This window comes from Mya arenaria, chromosome 13 (genome assembly GCF_026914265.1).
Source record: "Mya arenaria isolate MELC-2E11 chromosome 13, ASM2691426v1".
Lineage (NCBI taxonomy): Eukaryota > Metazoa > Mollusca > Bivalvia > Myida > Myidae > Mya > Mya arenaria.
In genome coordinates this window covers 6976360-6994450 of record NC_069134.1, presented here as the reverse complement: position 1 = coordinate 6994450, position 18091 = coordinate 6976360, and the positions used below count along the sequence as shown (strand labels likewise).

Sequence of the window (18091 nt, the reverse complement as noted above, 5' to 3'; positions counted from 1 at the left end):
TGGATAATGAGTAATACACTGAATTTGTCCAGACTTTTACATCCTTGAGAGACCTTGACAGAGAAATATGCTGAACTTGTCTGGACTGTTAAATGGACGGGACACTAGCATAGATTAATACGCTGAACTTGTCTGGACTGTTACATGGTCGAGACACTAGCATAGAGTGATACGCTGAACTTGTCTGGACTGTTACATGGTCGAGACACTAGCTCGACAGAGTAATACGCTGAACTTGTCTTGACTGTTACATCTTTCAGACACTTGCTCGATAGAGTAATACGCTGAACTTCTCTAGACTGTTGCATGTTTGAGGCACTAGCATGACAGAGAATACGCTGAACTTGTCTGGACTGTCACATATTTGTGACACTAGCTCGACAAAGAAATACGCTGAACTTGTCTGGACTGTTAAATCCTCGAGGCACTAGCTCGACAAAAATACACTGAACTTGTCTAGCTCCCAGTCAAGGACACATTTATCAGTCAAAATTGATGGAAACATGCAGTCATGACTTTATTATTATGTGGCCTCTTCAATCAGATAATTTGCAGCATGTGATAAAGGGCTTTTGGACATTATTAAAACAAAAAAAGCAACCATGGGTTTTGTCTCGACTTATTTTGACTGCATTCATTGTCTATTTAAAACAGCCCAATTAAATAAATGTTTGTCCAGCCCACAAAACACAATCATGGAGTTCCCCACAAAAAACATCTGACCAATGATCTTCGAGTGGGACCTTGACCTATAGACATGGATTCTGCACGCAACAATCGGCTTTCTCATGGTGAACCTTGTGTAAAGTTATTTTGAAATTCCTTAGATGTTGCGAGAGAGACGAGCCAAAATACACCATTGTAACTATGTTGAGCGGACAGCAAGCGGGTTCTGCAATAATAAGCAATTTTTTTTCCATTTACATTCCATAATGATTTTAAAATAGTGAAACAACTAAAATTGTTAGATAGTTTTAATATTGATACATTAAACAAGAGCTGTCACAGAGACAGCACGCTCGACTTTTCCGCCGCTTTTCAAAGTAAGGATTGAAAATTTTTGGGGAAACATGCATGGATCACTGTTATATTAGATTTTAATGCAATACATGATGTGCTGATATATTAACATAAATGTGGTCACATGCAAAATTTTAACCAGATTTTCTGTCTAATAATAAAGGGCCATTATTTGCAAAAAACAGTTATCTAACTTGGTTATTCAAGTAGGTTGGGTGGTTGAATACCATTGTATAAAGTCTCAGTGCAATACATCAAGTAGTTACTGAGATTTTATCCTATGTGTGCTCACATGCAAGACCTTAACCAGAATTTCTAAGTCGCATAATAAAGGGGCTAAAATTATATACTATGAAGAGAGTTATCTTACTTGATTAAATAAGAAGGTTAAATGGTTGGGAGCTTGTGTGTAAAGTGTAAGTCGAATAACAAAGGGCAATTATTTGCATTAAATGCAAACTCAAGTTATCTAACATGGTTAATGAAGTAGGTTGGATGGTTGAGTACCATGCAATACATCAAATAGTTGCTGAGATATTAACCTATGTGTGCTTACATGTAAAACCTTAACCAGAATTTCTAAGTCAAATGATAAAGGCCCATAATTGGCATTAAATTCAAAAAAGTGTTATCTTACTTCTTTCATTTAGCAGGTTAGATGGAAATACAAAACTAAAGTTTAAATGCAATACATAATATATTTGTTGAGAATATTGACTTAAATGTGGTTACATGCAAAACCTTAACCAGAATTTCTAAGTCGAATAATAAAGGGCAATTAATTTGCATTAAATGCAAACTAGAGTTATCTAACTTGGTTAATTAAGTAGGTTGGATGGTTGAGTACCATTGTATAAAGTCTCAATGCAATATCTCAAGTAGTTGCTGAGATATTAACCTATGTGTGCTTACATGCAAAACCTTAACTAGAATTTCTACGTCAAATAATAAAGGCCTATTATTTGCATTATATTCAAATAAGTGTTATCTTACTTCATTAATATAGTAAGATAGTTGGGAATACATATCCAAAGTTTCAGTGCAATAAATGATGTGTTTACTGAGATAATGACTTAAAAGAGCTTACATGCAAAACCTTAACCAAGGTGTGACGCCGACGCCAAGGTGAGTGGTATAGCTCTCCTTATTTTTCGAATAGTCGAGCCAAAATGTGTATCATTTTGTAATAGCGTTGTGTGTGATGTTAAATTAGAATTTGAAATGCGCTATGCACGGTCTTACTCATTAACATGCATCTTAGGCATTATAAGATATGAAGTTTTCAATTTTGCTCAAGGACAACATTTTTTCAATACAAATATTTAAGAATTTGATAGGATACCAATACTTGGGCCACGGGACCAAACTGACTGTAAATTGATACTGCTAACGTTATCCAATTATCATACCCAAAAGGTAAGCATACTGTATTTAAATAATAATGTGAAGGGACATAATTCTTGTTTGTGAGGCAATTCATCTAACCTGCATTATTTTACGAAAAACACTGTCCATATTATATTTTGAATATTTAAGGTACTGCCTGCTCAAGAAGTACACCATCTGTTATTGATGCACATGTGGCAGAACTCCGAACAGATGTGATTCCTCTGACAAAGATTGTCAAGTTTCATCACGATTGTTTTGAAGTCTAAATATGAGCTGTCACTGTAAGTGACGAATGCACCCTAAGATCAGATCAATGGAATATGCCAACACATGTACTTATTAAGACTATGGTACAATGTAATAGGTTAACATCATAAATCTTTGTCAATTCTTTTGAGATTTTTCATTTCATTGTCTTTATTTACCTCAACATGTTGTACATGAATGTGTTAACTTGGAAGAGCTTACCTATATGCAAGACCCTCTATTTGACTGGTGTCGGGTAGTGATAAATACAGAGATAATTCACCTGTGTGTACAACCCAACATGTGGCCTCAATGTGCTGAACATCTTTCCCATTTTATTTATCTTGCAGAACAGTTACAGCCAAGACACTGATCATTCCATTATGATTAATGTCTAATTATGACCTTGACTTTTAAGTAGGGATGCAAACGAATATTCGAATATTCGATCGAACGTTTAGTATTCGAATGTTAAAATCGGTATTCGAATATTCGATTATTTTTTTCAAAAAATAATGATATAAACCTTGAGTCTTTAGGGCAGTTGTTGTGTTTAAAATTATATTGTCTTGTTTTTACAACAATACGCATCTTGTGCCTGAGGCGTTAACGAGATGACAATCGAGTGTGCGTCATGTGTCAATTAGGGATCGATCGTAGGGTACTATAAACAGTGTCCATATTTGTAAAATAACTGGCTATTAGGAAGTGACATCAAACAAGTTTAATTGATTTTCAGTTCTTTTAAATGACCATGCCAATTAAGAATTTAAGGAAGCGGCCTTCACACCCTCTTGTCAGTTTGCCTGCCAAATAAGCTGAGCAATATTGCTCAAATCGGTGATTGATATTATACGCTGAAAGTAGATACCACTTCATTCCTTCAGAATATATGTTCGCAAAACATTATAAGTTAAACTTATTATTATTATTATATATTAGATTTGTATTTCTTAACAACGTAAAAGATGCCAGCCACATCTGAAGTATGGACTTTTTTCACCCGCTCTGTTGACAAGAAATCTGTCACGTGCAAACTATGCAGTGTGAGGTTGTCGTACATGGGCACGACGACTAATCTCTGGAATCACGTGAAGGCTAAGCATCCGAGTTCTCAAAGTGAAAGCAGTAAACAGCAATCAATGAAAAAGTTTACCGTTTCTGGTCTTAAACATGATTTGGGTGCTTTGGGCAAACACTGCAGCTGGCCATCAAGCCGGCATTTGCTCTCCCGGATGTCAACAGGGTCGTCTCCAGATGTCGTAAGCTGGTCGGGCACATCAAACACTCGACTACATTGACGGCCGAAATGCGCAAGCGCCAAGCTACTCTAAAGGTGCCCAAACACGAGCTGGTGCAGGATGTTACAACCCGATGGAACATCACGCATGCTATACTGGCCCGGCTGAACGAGCAACGCCGCGTCCTGTCCGACCTCATGCTGGACACTCGGGTTACCCGGAAGGCCGACCATCACCTGTCGTTGAAGGACGGCGAGTGGACCGTCGTCTCCGAGCTGAGCGACATACTCAGTCATTTGACTGAGACGACTTCGTATATGTCAACGGAGAAGAACGTGTCATGCAGTGAAGTTTATCTCATCGTGACAAGTCTTTTGGACAACACACTCCGTGCATGCGAGGCTGATTCCCATGTCGTCAAGGAAGTGAAGGGTGTTATTGCTGCTGAGCTTCCTCGCTGCTTCCGACCTTCGAACGATGCCACCGCCACATCCACCCTAGTCCTTGCCCCTCTATTGGACCCCCGCTACAAAGACCTGGACTTCCTGTCTGTCGAAACAGCGGCGCTACACGGAAGACGCGCTCGAGAGTAGATTGGACGATGTTCCATTTCGGTTGCCAACCCCGACGAGAGTGCGTCAACACCCTCCAAACGACCCCGTCTTAGCTTCATGGTTCCAAAGACGACCAAGACGGCTAACGACGAGCTGCGTCGGTACCGGCACGAACCTTCCGACGAGGAGGCCACTCCACTTGCATGATGGAAAAAGAACGAGGGACGCTTTCCTCGCGTTGCACATGTTGCTCGCCAACTGCTTGGGATACCTGCGACGTCTGTGCCATCAGAAAGAATTTTCTCCTGCGCCGGACTCATTGTTAACAAACTTAATAACAGACTGTCATGTGATCTTATTGATAAGATAATATTTCTGAATAAGAACAAGGCCATCATATGTGATGATTTTATTGATGAGTGATTTCATTGAATTGTATGTGCTTGTTATGTGCTCGTTATGTGCTAGATATGTATTTCATATGTCGATGTAATAATATTCGACACGCTGCTATGTATTGTATTGTATTACGATAACACTGGAAACATTCGACAGATAAAGAAAAGGGTATCGTGGTTTATAACTAAAATTAATAGATAACTATAACTTTTTAAAGATTCAATTTTTATCGAATATTCGAATATTCTATCGAAAGAATTACCGAATATTCGAATATCGATTTTGCCATTCGTTTGCATCCCTACTTTTAAGGAAGTGACGTGGGTTTTTCACATGACACTCTTAACTTTGCGTGCTGATTACAAGTAGCATTTTGTTTGAAGATTTCATCTATGCATGACAAAGTTACAGGTCTGTAAGAACTACAAGAGCTCAACATGCATTTATGCAGCATCCCTTTAATAGACCTTCAAGATAGAGCTGTGGGGCTTGCATGCAACATGTAACCTTTACGTGTCAAACAACTAGTTATTTCGTAATCTTACCCCGTCCATGACAAAGTAACAGCCCAGCCATGAAAATTAACAGAAAGACTGGCAATGAAACTGAATGTAATACCAATGCAGGAAAATATGTTGTCTTTTCAAGCTTGTGTCAATCGTCATCATAAATCATTCTGACCTGCCACCTTGAATTAAATTAAAATGAACACAGTTGCAAAGTGTACACAGTTTATTGATGAACACACCAGTGGTAGAAGAAAAAAATGTTTACAAAACTAATGTACATACCGTACTTGACCTACAAGCATAATAATACATAACCATATAGATAAGTTTACAAAACCTTTAAATATTTTAAATCTTACAATTGATGAAAGGAATGAGTGAATTTATATAAAAAAGACTAATATCGGAGCAAGAAGTATATTTATAAACAGTAATGATATACAACATGAAAGGAATGGGACTAAAACTTGAAGGATACAAAGTAAGGGAATACAAAATGTAAATAATACTTCCATTTAACTATTACTCAATCTGGTTTCCATCAATTATACATGTTAGAAAAAAACACATCTTCCTACATATTTTGCTAATGGATAAGGTTGTAATTTAAACAATAACTAATAGTAACATCAAGACACTCCCTAACCATTTATATTTACAAACTTATAAACTACAAATCGAGGACGGTAAAATGTAAAACCATAAAACTGAGAGGATAGGATTTATAGAATATCAAACCATAAAAAAGATAAATGTGACCAACAGGTGTATAGATAGGCAAGGTGTGGAGATATTGTACATAGCTGTGTAGTTCATTTCTAGAATTGAATGTAACAAAATACTAATGACTTTTTCTTGAAATGACAATTAAAATCCTAAATAAAATATACCACAGTCTAAAATTATGATGAACTGAAATGTGGAATAAAAAACAACTTACTTTTACAATGTTTTATCATATCAAAGGTATACATCAGGGAAAAAAATGCTTTGAATTTTTATTTATACATCATAATTATAGGCTTTTAAGTAATTGAAAATCATATCGTCAGAACTCGAGATGTGTTGAATTAAAGATACAATACCAAAATACGCCACATTCTAATGACAATATCATAACATCAACATCATGCATGTCAATCTACTAATATTCACTATATATTAATATACTAGAATTCACTGTAATGTTTGCAATTTGATATTATGAATAACTATGCTAACTTAAGTAAGCCAAAGATAGTTCATAAAACTTGGCCAATCTAAATGTCAGATCTAACAACACTCGTCTAAAACTGAATAAAACCAAAATCCAGTACAAAGTTTAAATATAAGTTGTTTTGTTCAGGCCGTGACTCTGATCATGTACAGAGGTCTCCCGGCTGGGTACCATGTTTTCCAGATCTCCCTCACTTTGTGAGCTCCACGTACTTGTGTTGTCAGCGAAGGTGCGCTTGTTTATCCCTGAACTGCGCCGCCTGTGCGGGGTTCTGGTTCCTACCATGGACCCAGACTCATCAGACATCCTCGACACACTCATTTCTGAACCTGTGGACAACTTTGGTGTGCTCATAAACCTCTTACGACTCAGCATCTCCAAGCTGATTCCCTTGTCTTGCCCATATATGGGTGAAAAAACTGGAGTGTTCTCTAGTGCTTTCAAGGGTTGTCTGGAAGTAGATCTCAAATTATCGGGAGCTTGAAAAGAACTTGACTTGTTGGCTGAGTCTTCCCAGGGTATGGAGTCCGAGTAGGAATGCTGGGATGAACACTGGCTAACGCTGTCATCCCTAGGATAACTTGACATGGAGAAGCTGAGCGCATTCTTACCAGCCATCTTGAGGAAATTCCTGGGAGTCTGATTAGTGGTTTCTAGCATGCCAGTGGCAGATGTCACATCTGAGTCCATTGTCCACTGGAATGATGAAGATGCAGTATCAGATATTGTTGAGCCTTGTGAGATATGTGACACATTGGAACGTCGCCTGGGTATACTGGTTGGCACTGCAAACTGGTTATCTGCTGTTCTGTTATTCAACGACCATTCCCCAGTACTGTTTACACTGTCATTAGGCATTACGTATGTAGCATTAGTGGTGGCTGTCCCTGGACTAGTGTTGCCTGGCTCTGGACTTCTTTTGACTTGCCTGAAAGCACTATTCACTCCAGATATGTTGATTGGAGATTTATTTCTCCCTAGTTCTATAGACCTAACACTTTCATCACTCAGTGATTCATTATGTACCTCCTCCTGCCTTTCAGGTACACCAGATAATGTTCGTTTTTTCTTGCCATAGTCTGAAATAGTAGTATGTTCAATAGGTTCTTCACCATACAGTGAATCAGACAGGCTTTCTGGAGTGGCAATAGGGCATTTAGCCAGAAATGCACTCTGAACAAACAGATTTTCATAGTCAGGATGCACTGATGTGTTTGCAGAACTCACACTTTCTGTTAGACTGTCTCTGCTCACAGATTTTATGTTCTCATACACAGCACTGGATTTAGGTTGGTTTCTAAATTTATAAGGAGATTCTGCATATTCGGTGATATTGACAGGGGAGATCTTTTTGCGGGGAACTTCGCTCTTGGCTCTAATCTGATGTAATTTCTTAGGAGCCAGTCTCTCCATGTCCTTCTCCAACTGGTCTCTCATTTCCTCATCCAAGCTGGTCCGCCACCTCTCTCTGCTGAATTTTTCCACATTTGTACCAAGTCTGAATGGAGAATCACAGCTGTTTTTCACTTTACCAATATTAAGAGTGTCAATATTAACGTAGTTAGGTACACCATTGTTTCTTGCTCCCTTATCACTGGTCACTGCCACTGGAGTGGAAGTATTTGCTTCAGAGTATTCAGAATAAAGCTCTTGAAGCCTATTTTTCTCACTATCATCTTTACACAAGTAATCAGAAACTTGCTTTCTGTAGGGCAGGCTAGCATAACTCCCTATTAAATCACTTCGTAGTTCACCAATCTCATTGTTACAATCTAGGTAGGGCAAGCTGGCAGCCTTTTTCATTGGACTATCACCCTGCTTTATTCGGGAGTTTCTTTTCAGCGAGTCAGGGTCAGAGGACAGTGACAGAGTCTCCTCCGATGACTGCATCCCTCCAGATCTGCTGTTGGACATGTCAGACAACAGAGCAGACAGACTGGACTTTTCCATGAATGTGCTGCTGCTACCTCTCTGCCTCAATGATGCTGATGACAAGTTAGGATATTTGGATAAATCTTGATCTGATCTTGCCTGGGACTGACTAATATCATCATCATCCAGTGTTGGATCTTTAAAAAACCTCCCTGATGACCCAGACTCTGCTGATGACGACCGTCTGGACACTCTTAGTGGAGGCAGGCTTGGAGAATCCATCTGCTCATTAGACTCTGAGAAAAACAGAGCACCTGTAGGGTTATTCATGAATTGTCTCTTTTTGGCTTCAGATCTATATGGATTATCAGATTGTGAACTGAAGGATGGCTCAAATACTTCATTGTCTAAGCTCCTTTTCTTTCTTGTGACTGGTAGCTCACTTGGAGTAGAGGTAATGGATGTTATTTCATTTTCTACTAGTGGGGTAGACTGAAACTGATTCTGAGCACAGAAATTCAAGCAGGATGGGCTAGCCATACTGAAGTTTGAATCATCACTCTGGAATCCGCTAGATCTTGACCTCAGGGCTGAGTTGTCACTTGTCTGGTTGGAGGAGGACAGACCTTTATCTGATGATGAAATACCTCTATCAGACAGGTATGATGAGCACTCCCTGCTACTTAGGCTTCCAGTGGATAGCATCCGACCACTGTCTCCAGGCGAATTTTTATTGTGATGACCCCTATGTCTGTCTGCTCCGTGCCCCGACTTATTGCCCATTCCAGACACACTCTGGACTATATCTGGCTGGGGGTCTGACAGGCGATGTCGTGATCCTGAAGAACTATCCGGGAGAGGCAGGGAGGTATCAGAGAATGACAACAGCTGTGAGTCACCCATGTTCTTACTCTCATTTATAGACTCAATGGATTTGCTCACACCATATTTATTGTAGTAAGAGCTATTTGGAACATGTCTGCTGTTTTCACAACTCGAACTGTTTTGTTTGTTCATAGTATTGTCAGCTGAGTTCAAGTCACTATAAGACAATGATAAATGGGTGATCCCCCTGCATTCATCTGGTGTTACTGTCACAACAGCTTTTCTTTCATCAGATCTATTTAGTTGTGTATCTGAATCAGCACTAGGCATGTTCATGTAATCCCTCAGTTTAGGTGTGACAGCCAGTCTGTTTTGTGATTCCTCCCACAGCTTGCTGGGGTCTAAAGGTGAAATATTCACTGGGTTCAGTCGATCAGTGCTGACATTTCCATTCAAGGAATCATTAAAGCCAGCAGACCTTGCTGAATCATTTGACAGTCTCGAGTGCCTTCCTTTCAGATAAGGCATTTCTGTAGAAGGGTTTACCTGTTCTTGTCCATAGAATACTGGCAGACTGCTGTATTTTGGTGAAATATAATTATTTTGATAGCCAGAATTCAATGGCGATTGTTCATATGTGGTAGACCTAGATGAATCATTTGAGGGCCTGGAATGTCTGTCCTTGGAGTATGGTAGTTCATTCAGGGAGTTATGCTGGTCATACTGATACAGTCTGTTCTGTGGGGAATAAGGAGATCGTTCATGCTTCAAGGACAAGTCAGAATTGTTGGACACTCTTGATTGTCTCCCTTTCGGTATTGAGATCTCACTTAACAAGTTTTGCTGCTCATTTGTACACCACCCACTTGAGTTTTGCTGTGGTGATAGTGCGTCTTTGCCTCCACTCTGTCTTCGTGTTTGATCAAAGAATGAGTCACTCATAGAGGTATTGGAGACAAAAGATGGGTCATGTCTGATCTGTGAGAACATCTCAATGAGGTTTTGGTCAGGGATAGAGTGCTGGGACCTCTCCTGTAGACTTGTGGCCAAGGCAGAGCGACCTAGATGCGACTGGTCACCTGTACTGCTCACCTGCAGCCCAGACATGTTCCTCGAACCATCTGGAAAAGTAGATTTTAAAATTTGAAATATGGATTTTTTTTTAATTTATGGACCTTTTCTTTTCTTTAGAGGCCTTGAGGTATATTCAATCCAAACATCAACTGTCTCAGAGAAAGCACTCTTGACTTAACCAGAATTACTTAGTTTTAAAATCAATTTGCCATAATTACACATTAATTATGGAGTTATCTAATCCATAAATCAAGTAGATTTGATGGTTGAGAACTATTGTATAAAGTCTCAATCCAATATACTATGAAGAAGTTAAAGAGATATTTACGAATGAGTGCTTACATGCATAACCGTAACCAATTTTTTTAGTTGAATAATCAAGGGCCATAACTTGTAATATATGAAAGATAGAGTTATCTAACTCCATAGATTAAGTCAGTTGGATGGGAGCAATTGTCTAAAGTTTCAATGTAAAACATGATGTTTTTGCTGGGATATGAACTTAAATGTGCTATTAAACATGCAATACATTAACCAAGGCGACACCAATGCCAGGGAGATTAGTATTGCTCTCATATTCTTTGATTAGTCAAGCTTAAAATAAGTCACTAAGCTTAAATATTTTCATTAAATTCATAGCAAATTAACGATTCAGATTTTACTTCAAAAAGAGATTTATGATAATGAAATACTACACCACTTTATATCATAGCTTACAAATGAAATTCTCCAAAATTTAAACCTTAACATACAACAGTATAATTACCCAAAACATATGAATAGACTGCATTTACCTAGCAAAGATCTCCCAGCAGAGCCATTAGCCCCACTACCAGTGAGTGACAGTCCATCTGCACCCGCAACCCAGTCACCATGGTTACGTGTTCGGATGGCGGGGTCAAGCATGCGGTCCGGGTTGTCGGTAAGCCCCTCCTTACTCAGGTCCAGGGACGCACTAAGCCACTGGTTGATGCGAGCAGATGTGGTGGATACGTCAAATATTGGCTGTCGTACTGGTTTGGTAAACTGCTGGAATAAGAAATGGAAAATCAAATTAGTGATTCTGCAGCAGCTTAAATGTTTACTGAAAATACACCAGTTCACTAAAATGTTTCTGAATTATAAATAGTCTAGCAGATAGTAAGTCTACTTTCTACATAAATGTAGACAAGAGCATTGCAGACTGATGCCAATGTTCTTAAATCAGTTATTAAAATATATTTTAAATCATTACATATTAATGTATTGTTCTTTTCCAGCCAAAAATAAATAAATTGGATAAATATTGTAATGTTATAATCTATCTATTAAAAAAAATTAGAGAAAAAGTACAATTTTTACCATATTAAGTTCTATTCAAGATTTATTAAAGACGATCTTACTTTAAGAGAGTCTTTAACAAACATACATAGTTTAATAAGCTCAGTTCTATTATTTGATTGCAGCAATTGTAAATATTTAAATACAGATGGTTTTATATACCATTGTAAATTGTTTTGAAACATACTTTCGGGAAAATGTGTGAAATTACGACCTCAAATTAAAGTTTTTGTGTATGATTACTGATAAGTGTATTTGGGACCGGCAATGGTGCTTGACTTATTTAGGTTTCAATGTACCATCAGTATATCTAATATGAAAATAGAAGGAAGAAAGGTAGGAACGAGGTCATCAGATTCGCCAGCTCAAGAAATATTTGCTATTTAGTAAATATAGAGTTTGTTCATTGCTAATACTTCAATACTAGAATATACCTATTTCTAGCAAACATTTTAAGAACTGCTTTTTAAACAAGTCAAAGCTGATAATACAACCACGTGAACAATTATCGGATTTACCTGCTTCTCTGGCTCCTGTTCCTTTCTGGGTGCGTATGAAGGTGTGTGTATCCCTGTGGGCCTGTAGCTGTGGTGTGCAGGCTTGAGGAACTCCTGGGGCTTCTTCCTGAGTGGGGCCGGCCCACTGCTGTGACAACATCCATAGTACAGCAGCATACACAGGGTGCCTGCAGAAAAAATACTTCAGTTGTAAAGCCGACATTCATCATTGATTCACATACAAGACATATAAACTGGCCGTCAGTTTAGTAATAAGCTAGTTATATCCTGTCCAAGGCATTGGTAAAAAATCAGCAAATGTCTGCACATCTGACACTAGTGAAATATTTGAGTCTGTCATAATTTTCAAAAAAAAAGTAATGCAGGTATAAGGCTTGTAAACAAAATTCTGTAATATCCACTGTTAGATCAATTTTCTAGGAACCAACTGGCTATTTTCAGAAGTCTAAATTTGCATCAAATATCATTACTTTATACTTTTAATACAAAGACTTAATACATTACATGTTCATAACAAAATCTTACCAAAAGCGAAGCTGCCAAACACCACAGAGAATGCAGTCACATCAAACCAGATGGGCCCCACAAATGTCTTACACATGTACCAGACAGTCATGTACATGGCCGTCTCCACCAGTACGAGGATGTAGAAGAAAGCCATGCGATAGCGAGCCATGCCGTCCTTCAAGTTCAGGAAGCAGAAAATGTGGATAACTGAGGAAATCACTGTGAAGAGGCGGCGCTCGCATTTTGTTGTGCCAAACTCAGGGTTCAGCCTGGTTATCCAGACCATCATAATGACAAAATGGACAGCTGAAATATGGAGAAATAATGTGACCACGTCTATGACATACTAAATGGAATTCTGTCATCAGGCCTATTGTTCATCGGATATTCAACAACATTTAAGTCTAACAATTAAGCCTGCCATCAGTTTTGGATTTAATCCTCTCATTTAGTCTTTAGAATTAAGACATGTCAAAGTGGACATAATATACAGGGGTAAAAAACTGTGTCTTATAAACAGTATAATATGGTAACTGTACTGAGAAAATACTATAATAATTTCAGAAAATGACTAAAAGAATACAGCCCCTACCCAATGGAATGGCCACGTAGGCTTGGAAGACAGTAGTGAAGAGGACAATGGACACAACTCTGGCTGTGACCATCCCTGACTGCCATAACACGTGCATGAACATGGCCATCCAGCTACGCTTGTACAGCTTTTGGTAAGCTAGATGGAGGGCGTCCATGTATGAGGTCATCGCCCAGGCAACAGACGTCAGGGAGAAGAACAGGGAAAAGCCTGTAAACATTAGTTACTGTTTGTTTTAAATCTGACATTAAATAAGCGCAGCAGTAGTTAACAGTTAATAACTTTGTTCCGATTGTTCATAAGTTTGATAAAGTTAACATAAAAATAGGTGATTCTTTTTACGTTGGGTGATATATCTATATAAAACAAGCACAGCTTAAACAGTTTTCTCAAAATATGTAAGAATTACCGAACAAATGTACCTATGAATGTCCAGAGTATAGATTTGAAAGTAAACAATTATCATCATAACAGTATTGTTAACTTCAACAAAGTTCTTAACAATTGGCCCAATATGTATTTTTTATGCTTCATTTCATGTTTATGGAACAATCTGACCCCAGCATGAGCGAAAGCATGTAACGAGTCTTGCTGAGTTAATGTGTGCCAAGGGTTTGATTTTTCCAGAAACACGCAACTGATACTTTTTCATTCTCAAAAAGCAATATTTATCAACCAAAAAAAAGATTAATTCAAACTGGGTTAAAGTGCAATGTTCTTAAGAACTCATTCATGACAACTGTGACCTGTAATTTCTGCGTGTTCTTAAGTCAATAAGCATTGATGCACCAGCTTTGTGCAAAACCATCTAACTTTATAACTTTTAGGTAAGCAGGAAAAGGTACCAATTGTGTTTCTGGCACAGATGGATGGATATGAGCCATGCAAACACTGCATAGGCAGTTCTTCAGCAAGCCGTATTAACGGTTTTCGCATGTGACCAAGGGTCAGAAATTTCCATCTGCACAGGAAACTGTGTATTTAACACATGAAGATGAACATGCAATCATGATCACAGTGTCACTACTGTTTCCAATGTTCAGTTATTATACATGACACTTTATTAACAGCTACTTTAAAATCAAACCTAAACCTAACTGTGATAAAACATGTTTGTCCCTTATTGTTCAAATTTAACTGTTTAAAATTATTTATACCAAGGAGGGTGTTATAGTTGTCTAGGTCAGAAAGAACAATGTAAAGTTGGAGAATGAGTTGAGGGGCAGACTCAAGAAACGTCTCAAAGAGGCGCAGAATGCTGATATCATTCAACCCTCTGTATGCAGCCTCCAGGTCTTCCATTCTCCCCGTCTTCCGAGACTTCATGCCTCGACGATATACAGCAATGTACCTGACAATAAGATAACAATCATGATCAATCTCTTTCAGTCTTACACAGTCATGAACATTTACGTTGCAAAAGTAAGGAAATGAACGTGTACTTTTGATTCTTTCCGTACTTACCGATTTATTTTGTCAATAAAGAATATGTAATTGTATGACAATGTGCTAAAAACATGTGATCTTTATACAGTGAAAATTAAGTTATTGCATCAATGTGCTAATTAAATGTGCAGTTTCTATATTTTTGTTAAATCACTTCTTTATTTATTTCACTGGGCCTGTGATGCCATTTGTCTGTGGATTTCCAAGAATCCAATGGCTCCATGCCGCTGCCCCAACCCCTTTCCGCCCCATTTTTTTAAAACTGATTATAAAAAGTTAACTGGATGCTTCACACCTCTGTTAGCTTAAAGAAGAATAGCCCTCAAGAGGTTCTAGAAAAAACCCAGTTTTGCACCTGGGCAGGGTGCTTCACCTTATTAAAGTGGTCGAAAACCACTTGCTGTAATGGTTTCAGCCCTTCATCTGCCAGTTCAATCACATCCCTCACATTTTGTTCATTATAGTTCCAAATTATCTTTCTTATATCAACACACAAAAGGGCCTTACATAGCCCCCTATGAAAAAGTGGCAACAAATTTTCAAACCCCAGGGAATCATGTATATGTTCTACTACATTATTTAATGTATTTTTAAGTCACTAAAATGAGTGTAAAAACTGACATTGATATTGTAAAAGAAAAATAGTAACATGGAATTAAATAGTCACATGGAATTTATCATTTGTCATATTATACAACTACATCTGTATTTATCTAGCAATTGTTGCTTCCAACCTGTGTGTTGGAGCCAAGAATAGGATGTGCACCACAAATGTTCTCCATGTCAGCGTGCGGTCTGTTACATGCCAATGGAAACTGAAAACCTGCATCAATATGGCAGACAGCGCCACAAAGCTCAGTGTCAGGGCTCCCCATACTGCATGTCCCAACGACAGGAAGTACACAATCAAGGCAATGTCTGGAAAGGAAAATTAACAAGTATCAATTATATTTATACCACTATAAACATACACTAAAATACTTATAATAAAAGCTTTTTTTAAATATTACTCATTGACAGCAAATGTATATTGAATAACTGGGCCACCCTAGAAACAAACAAGAGACCCAAGAGGGCTTTTGCGCTACTGGTATGGCTCTTGTGGTCATTTTCAATCCAGAGCAAGTATGTATGAGTAATAAGCAAAAAATATATGGTTCACTTTTTGTGTTTGGGTAAGCTGAAAACGCTGCACGTTCAACATCTGAGGACAGAAAGTGTTGTAAGCAGATTAGTTGCATGAACTATTTTAATATGTGCCAAGTAAAGGTAATATGAGGGTTAAAAATATTTGCTCATAGTCAAAATTTCATTTCTGTAGCTTTAAAATGAAAAAAGTTGGTCAAATGGTCAAAGTCAAGGACATCCGAGGACAACATTGATGCTCATTTGCAAAACTGTTCACATGGTCAAAATGTCATTGCTGTAGCCTTAAAAAATAAAAAGTAAATCAAAAGGGGTGGGGCCAGCTTTTGGCCAAGGGGCATAATTTCAAATGTTTTGCTAGTCATCATATGATGCTCCACAACAAATATCAAAGGTATGGGCCTTGTGGTTTGAAACAAGAAGATTATGAAAATATTTCTTAAATAAGTCTTGAGGAAATTTTTGACCCCCAGGGCAGGGCCAGTTTTGACCCAAGGGGCATTATTTGAACAACCATGGCTGTGGACCACTAAATTAAGCCTTCTTGTTCAAAATAGCAAGGATCTGCATAGCTGTTTCAGACAAAAAAGTTTTTAACATTTCCCAATTTAAGTATACCAAACCTGTGAACCCGGGGGCGTGGCCAGTAATGACCCCAGGGACATAATTTGAACAAACATTCACAAGCAATTGTGACTTTCCATAAACTTGGCTAAAAATAGACTTCGCTCATGTAGACTTTGCTAAAAATAGACTTAGCTAAAAATAACATTTTTTTATACTATCAAGGCCCATAATCAAGGCATGCAAAGCGGATCTGGCTTGTTTTCGAAAGGAACCTAGCTCTAATGGACATCTTGATACTGCAGTGCTCCAGCCAGGATTTGAAAAGGGCAGGGTAGAGTTTTGAAAAGGGCATGCTACATGAGTCGTGTAGGGGCGACTTGGGGGGGGGGGGGGGGTCTCCCCCTCGAATTTGTTTTGTTTTCATACTCAATTATTAAAATCTCATTTTCCATGATTTTCAGACTTGAACAAAATGTTGTTGTTTTCTCGAAATTAAGAAAGGTGTGTTTGAATGTCAAATTTAAATTTTGTCTTTTTGTCTTTGGTAGTATGATTGTACTTGTCTGGAGTCTTCTTCAGTGCAATGTCACACATTTCTCCTAAAATCATGCAAAATGAAGAAAAAAACAACAAAGACAGACATTTGAAGCAATCAAATAAATGTTTAAAATGGTGAGTCTTGTCTGTAAAATACAATATCAATTATTTTAAAAGCTGGAGCACTGTACTGTACAAGTTTCATCGAGATACAATCAAAACTGAAGACTGTATCCTGTTCACAAGCAATTAATTAATAACGCACTGATTTTTTATACTTTCAAGGCCCATAATCAAGGCATGCATGGGCGGCTCTGGCTGGATTTCGAAAGGAACTGAGCTCTAATGGATATCTTGATACTGTACAAGTTTTATCGAGATACAATCAAAACTGAAGAGTGTATCGTGTTCACAAGCAATTGTTTAATGACGCACTGATTTTTTATACTTTCAAGGCCCATAATCTAGGCATGCGTGGACGGATCACAATCAATTGTTTACAGACCCACGATATGGATGCGTAGAGTTGCCAAATAAAAGTCAAAGGCTCTGAAGCGACCGTTTATATGGATCAGAAGCAGGAACAGACTTTTCAATTCTTACCTGGTTGTAATTTTCAACCTTATATTGCAGACTTTTCAACTCATGTTATTCCATATAAACAGCCGCTTCAAAGTCTTTGTTGTTTTTGTGTTGGCGACTCTACGCCAGGGAACGAAATGAATAACCAAATCTTAAAAAAAGTTCCCTATACGCGCATTATTGTGGCTAAACCCATGTTTGAATATGGCAGTGAAGGTGTCAAATCGTAACACCTGAGCCTAGGCCTTAGGCTTAGGACAGGTTGAAAAACGGACCGTGAAAACTGCTGCACTGCATGTAAATTTTTGAAAGGTTTTACCTGTGGCGATGTCTGTGAGGTATGAGAGGAGGGAGAAAATAACTAAAGCTCTATCGTAGTTATTAAAATGGGCCATATTTACAAGTCATCGTCGAATAAAAACATAAAATAAGTCTAAATTTGGTACATAATGGTAATGTTATGGTTTGAAAAACGGCGGATGTCACGTCATTGCTCATGCGCATTCATCGTCACTGAACTTGCTTTAATTT

General features: G+C 38.1%; 1 protein-coding gene across 1 annotated transcript; it reads right to left on the bottom strand.

Moving 5' to 3' along the window:
- Nucleotides 1–5563: 5563 nt before the first annotated feature.
- On the bottom strand, nucleotides 5564–18032 carry LOC128213406 (dentin sialophosphoprotein-like). Its single transcript, XM_052919061.1, has 8 exons — nucleotides 17880–18032; nucleotides 15463–15646; nucleotides 14440–14633; nucleotides 13283–13492; nucleotides 12709–12996; nucleotides 12184–12350; nucleotides 11140–11374; nucleotides 5564–10392 (listed from the first exon to the last, which is right to left on the bottom strand). The coding sequence occupies exons 1-8, from the start codon at nucleotides 17953–17955 to the stop codon at nucleotides 6680–6682; spliced, it is 5067 nt and encodes a 1688-aa protein (XP_052775021.1). The 5' UTR covers nucleotides 17956–18032; the 3' UTR covers nucleotides 5564–6679.
- Between the last annotated feature and the right edge of the window lie 59 nt (nucleotides 18033–18091).

Excerpts from the sequence above, each read along its gene's own strand:
- LOC128213406 (XM_052919061.1), bottom strand. The coding sequence starts at position 17,955 with ATGGCCCATTTTAATAACTACGATAGAGCTTTAGTTATTTTCTCCCTC. Across the intron at positions 13,493-14,439 it reads CAACTATAACACCCTCCTTG|GCTTTTCCCTGTTCTTCTCC; the intron begins GTATAAATAATT and ends TAATGTTTACAG. Across the intron at positions 12,997-13,282 it reads CTACGTGGCCATTCCATTGG|CTGTCCATTTTGTCATTATG; the intron begins GTAGGGGCTGTA and ends TCCATATTTCAG.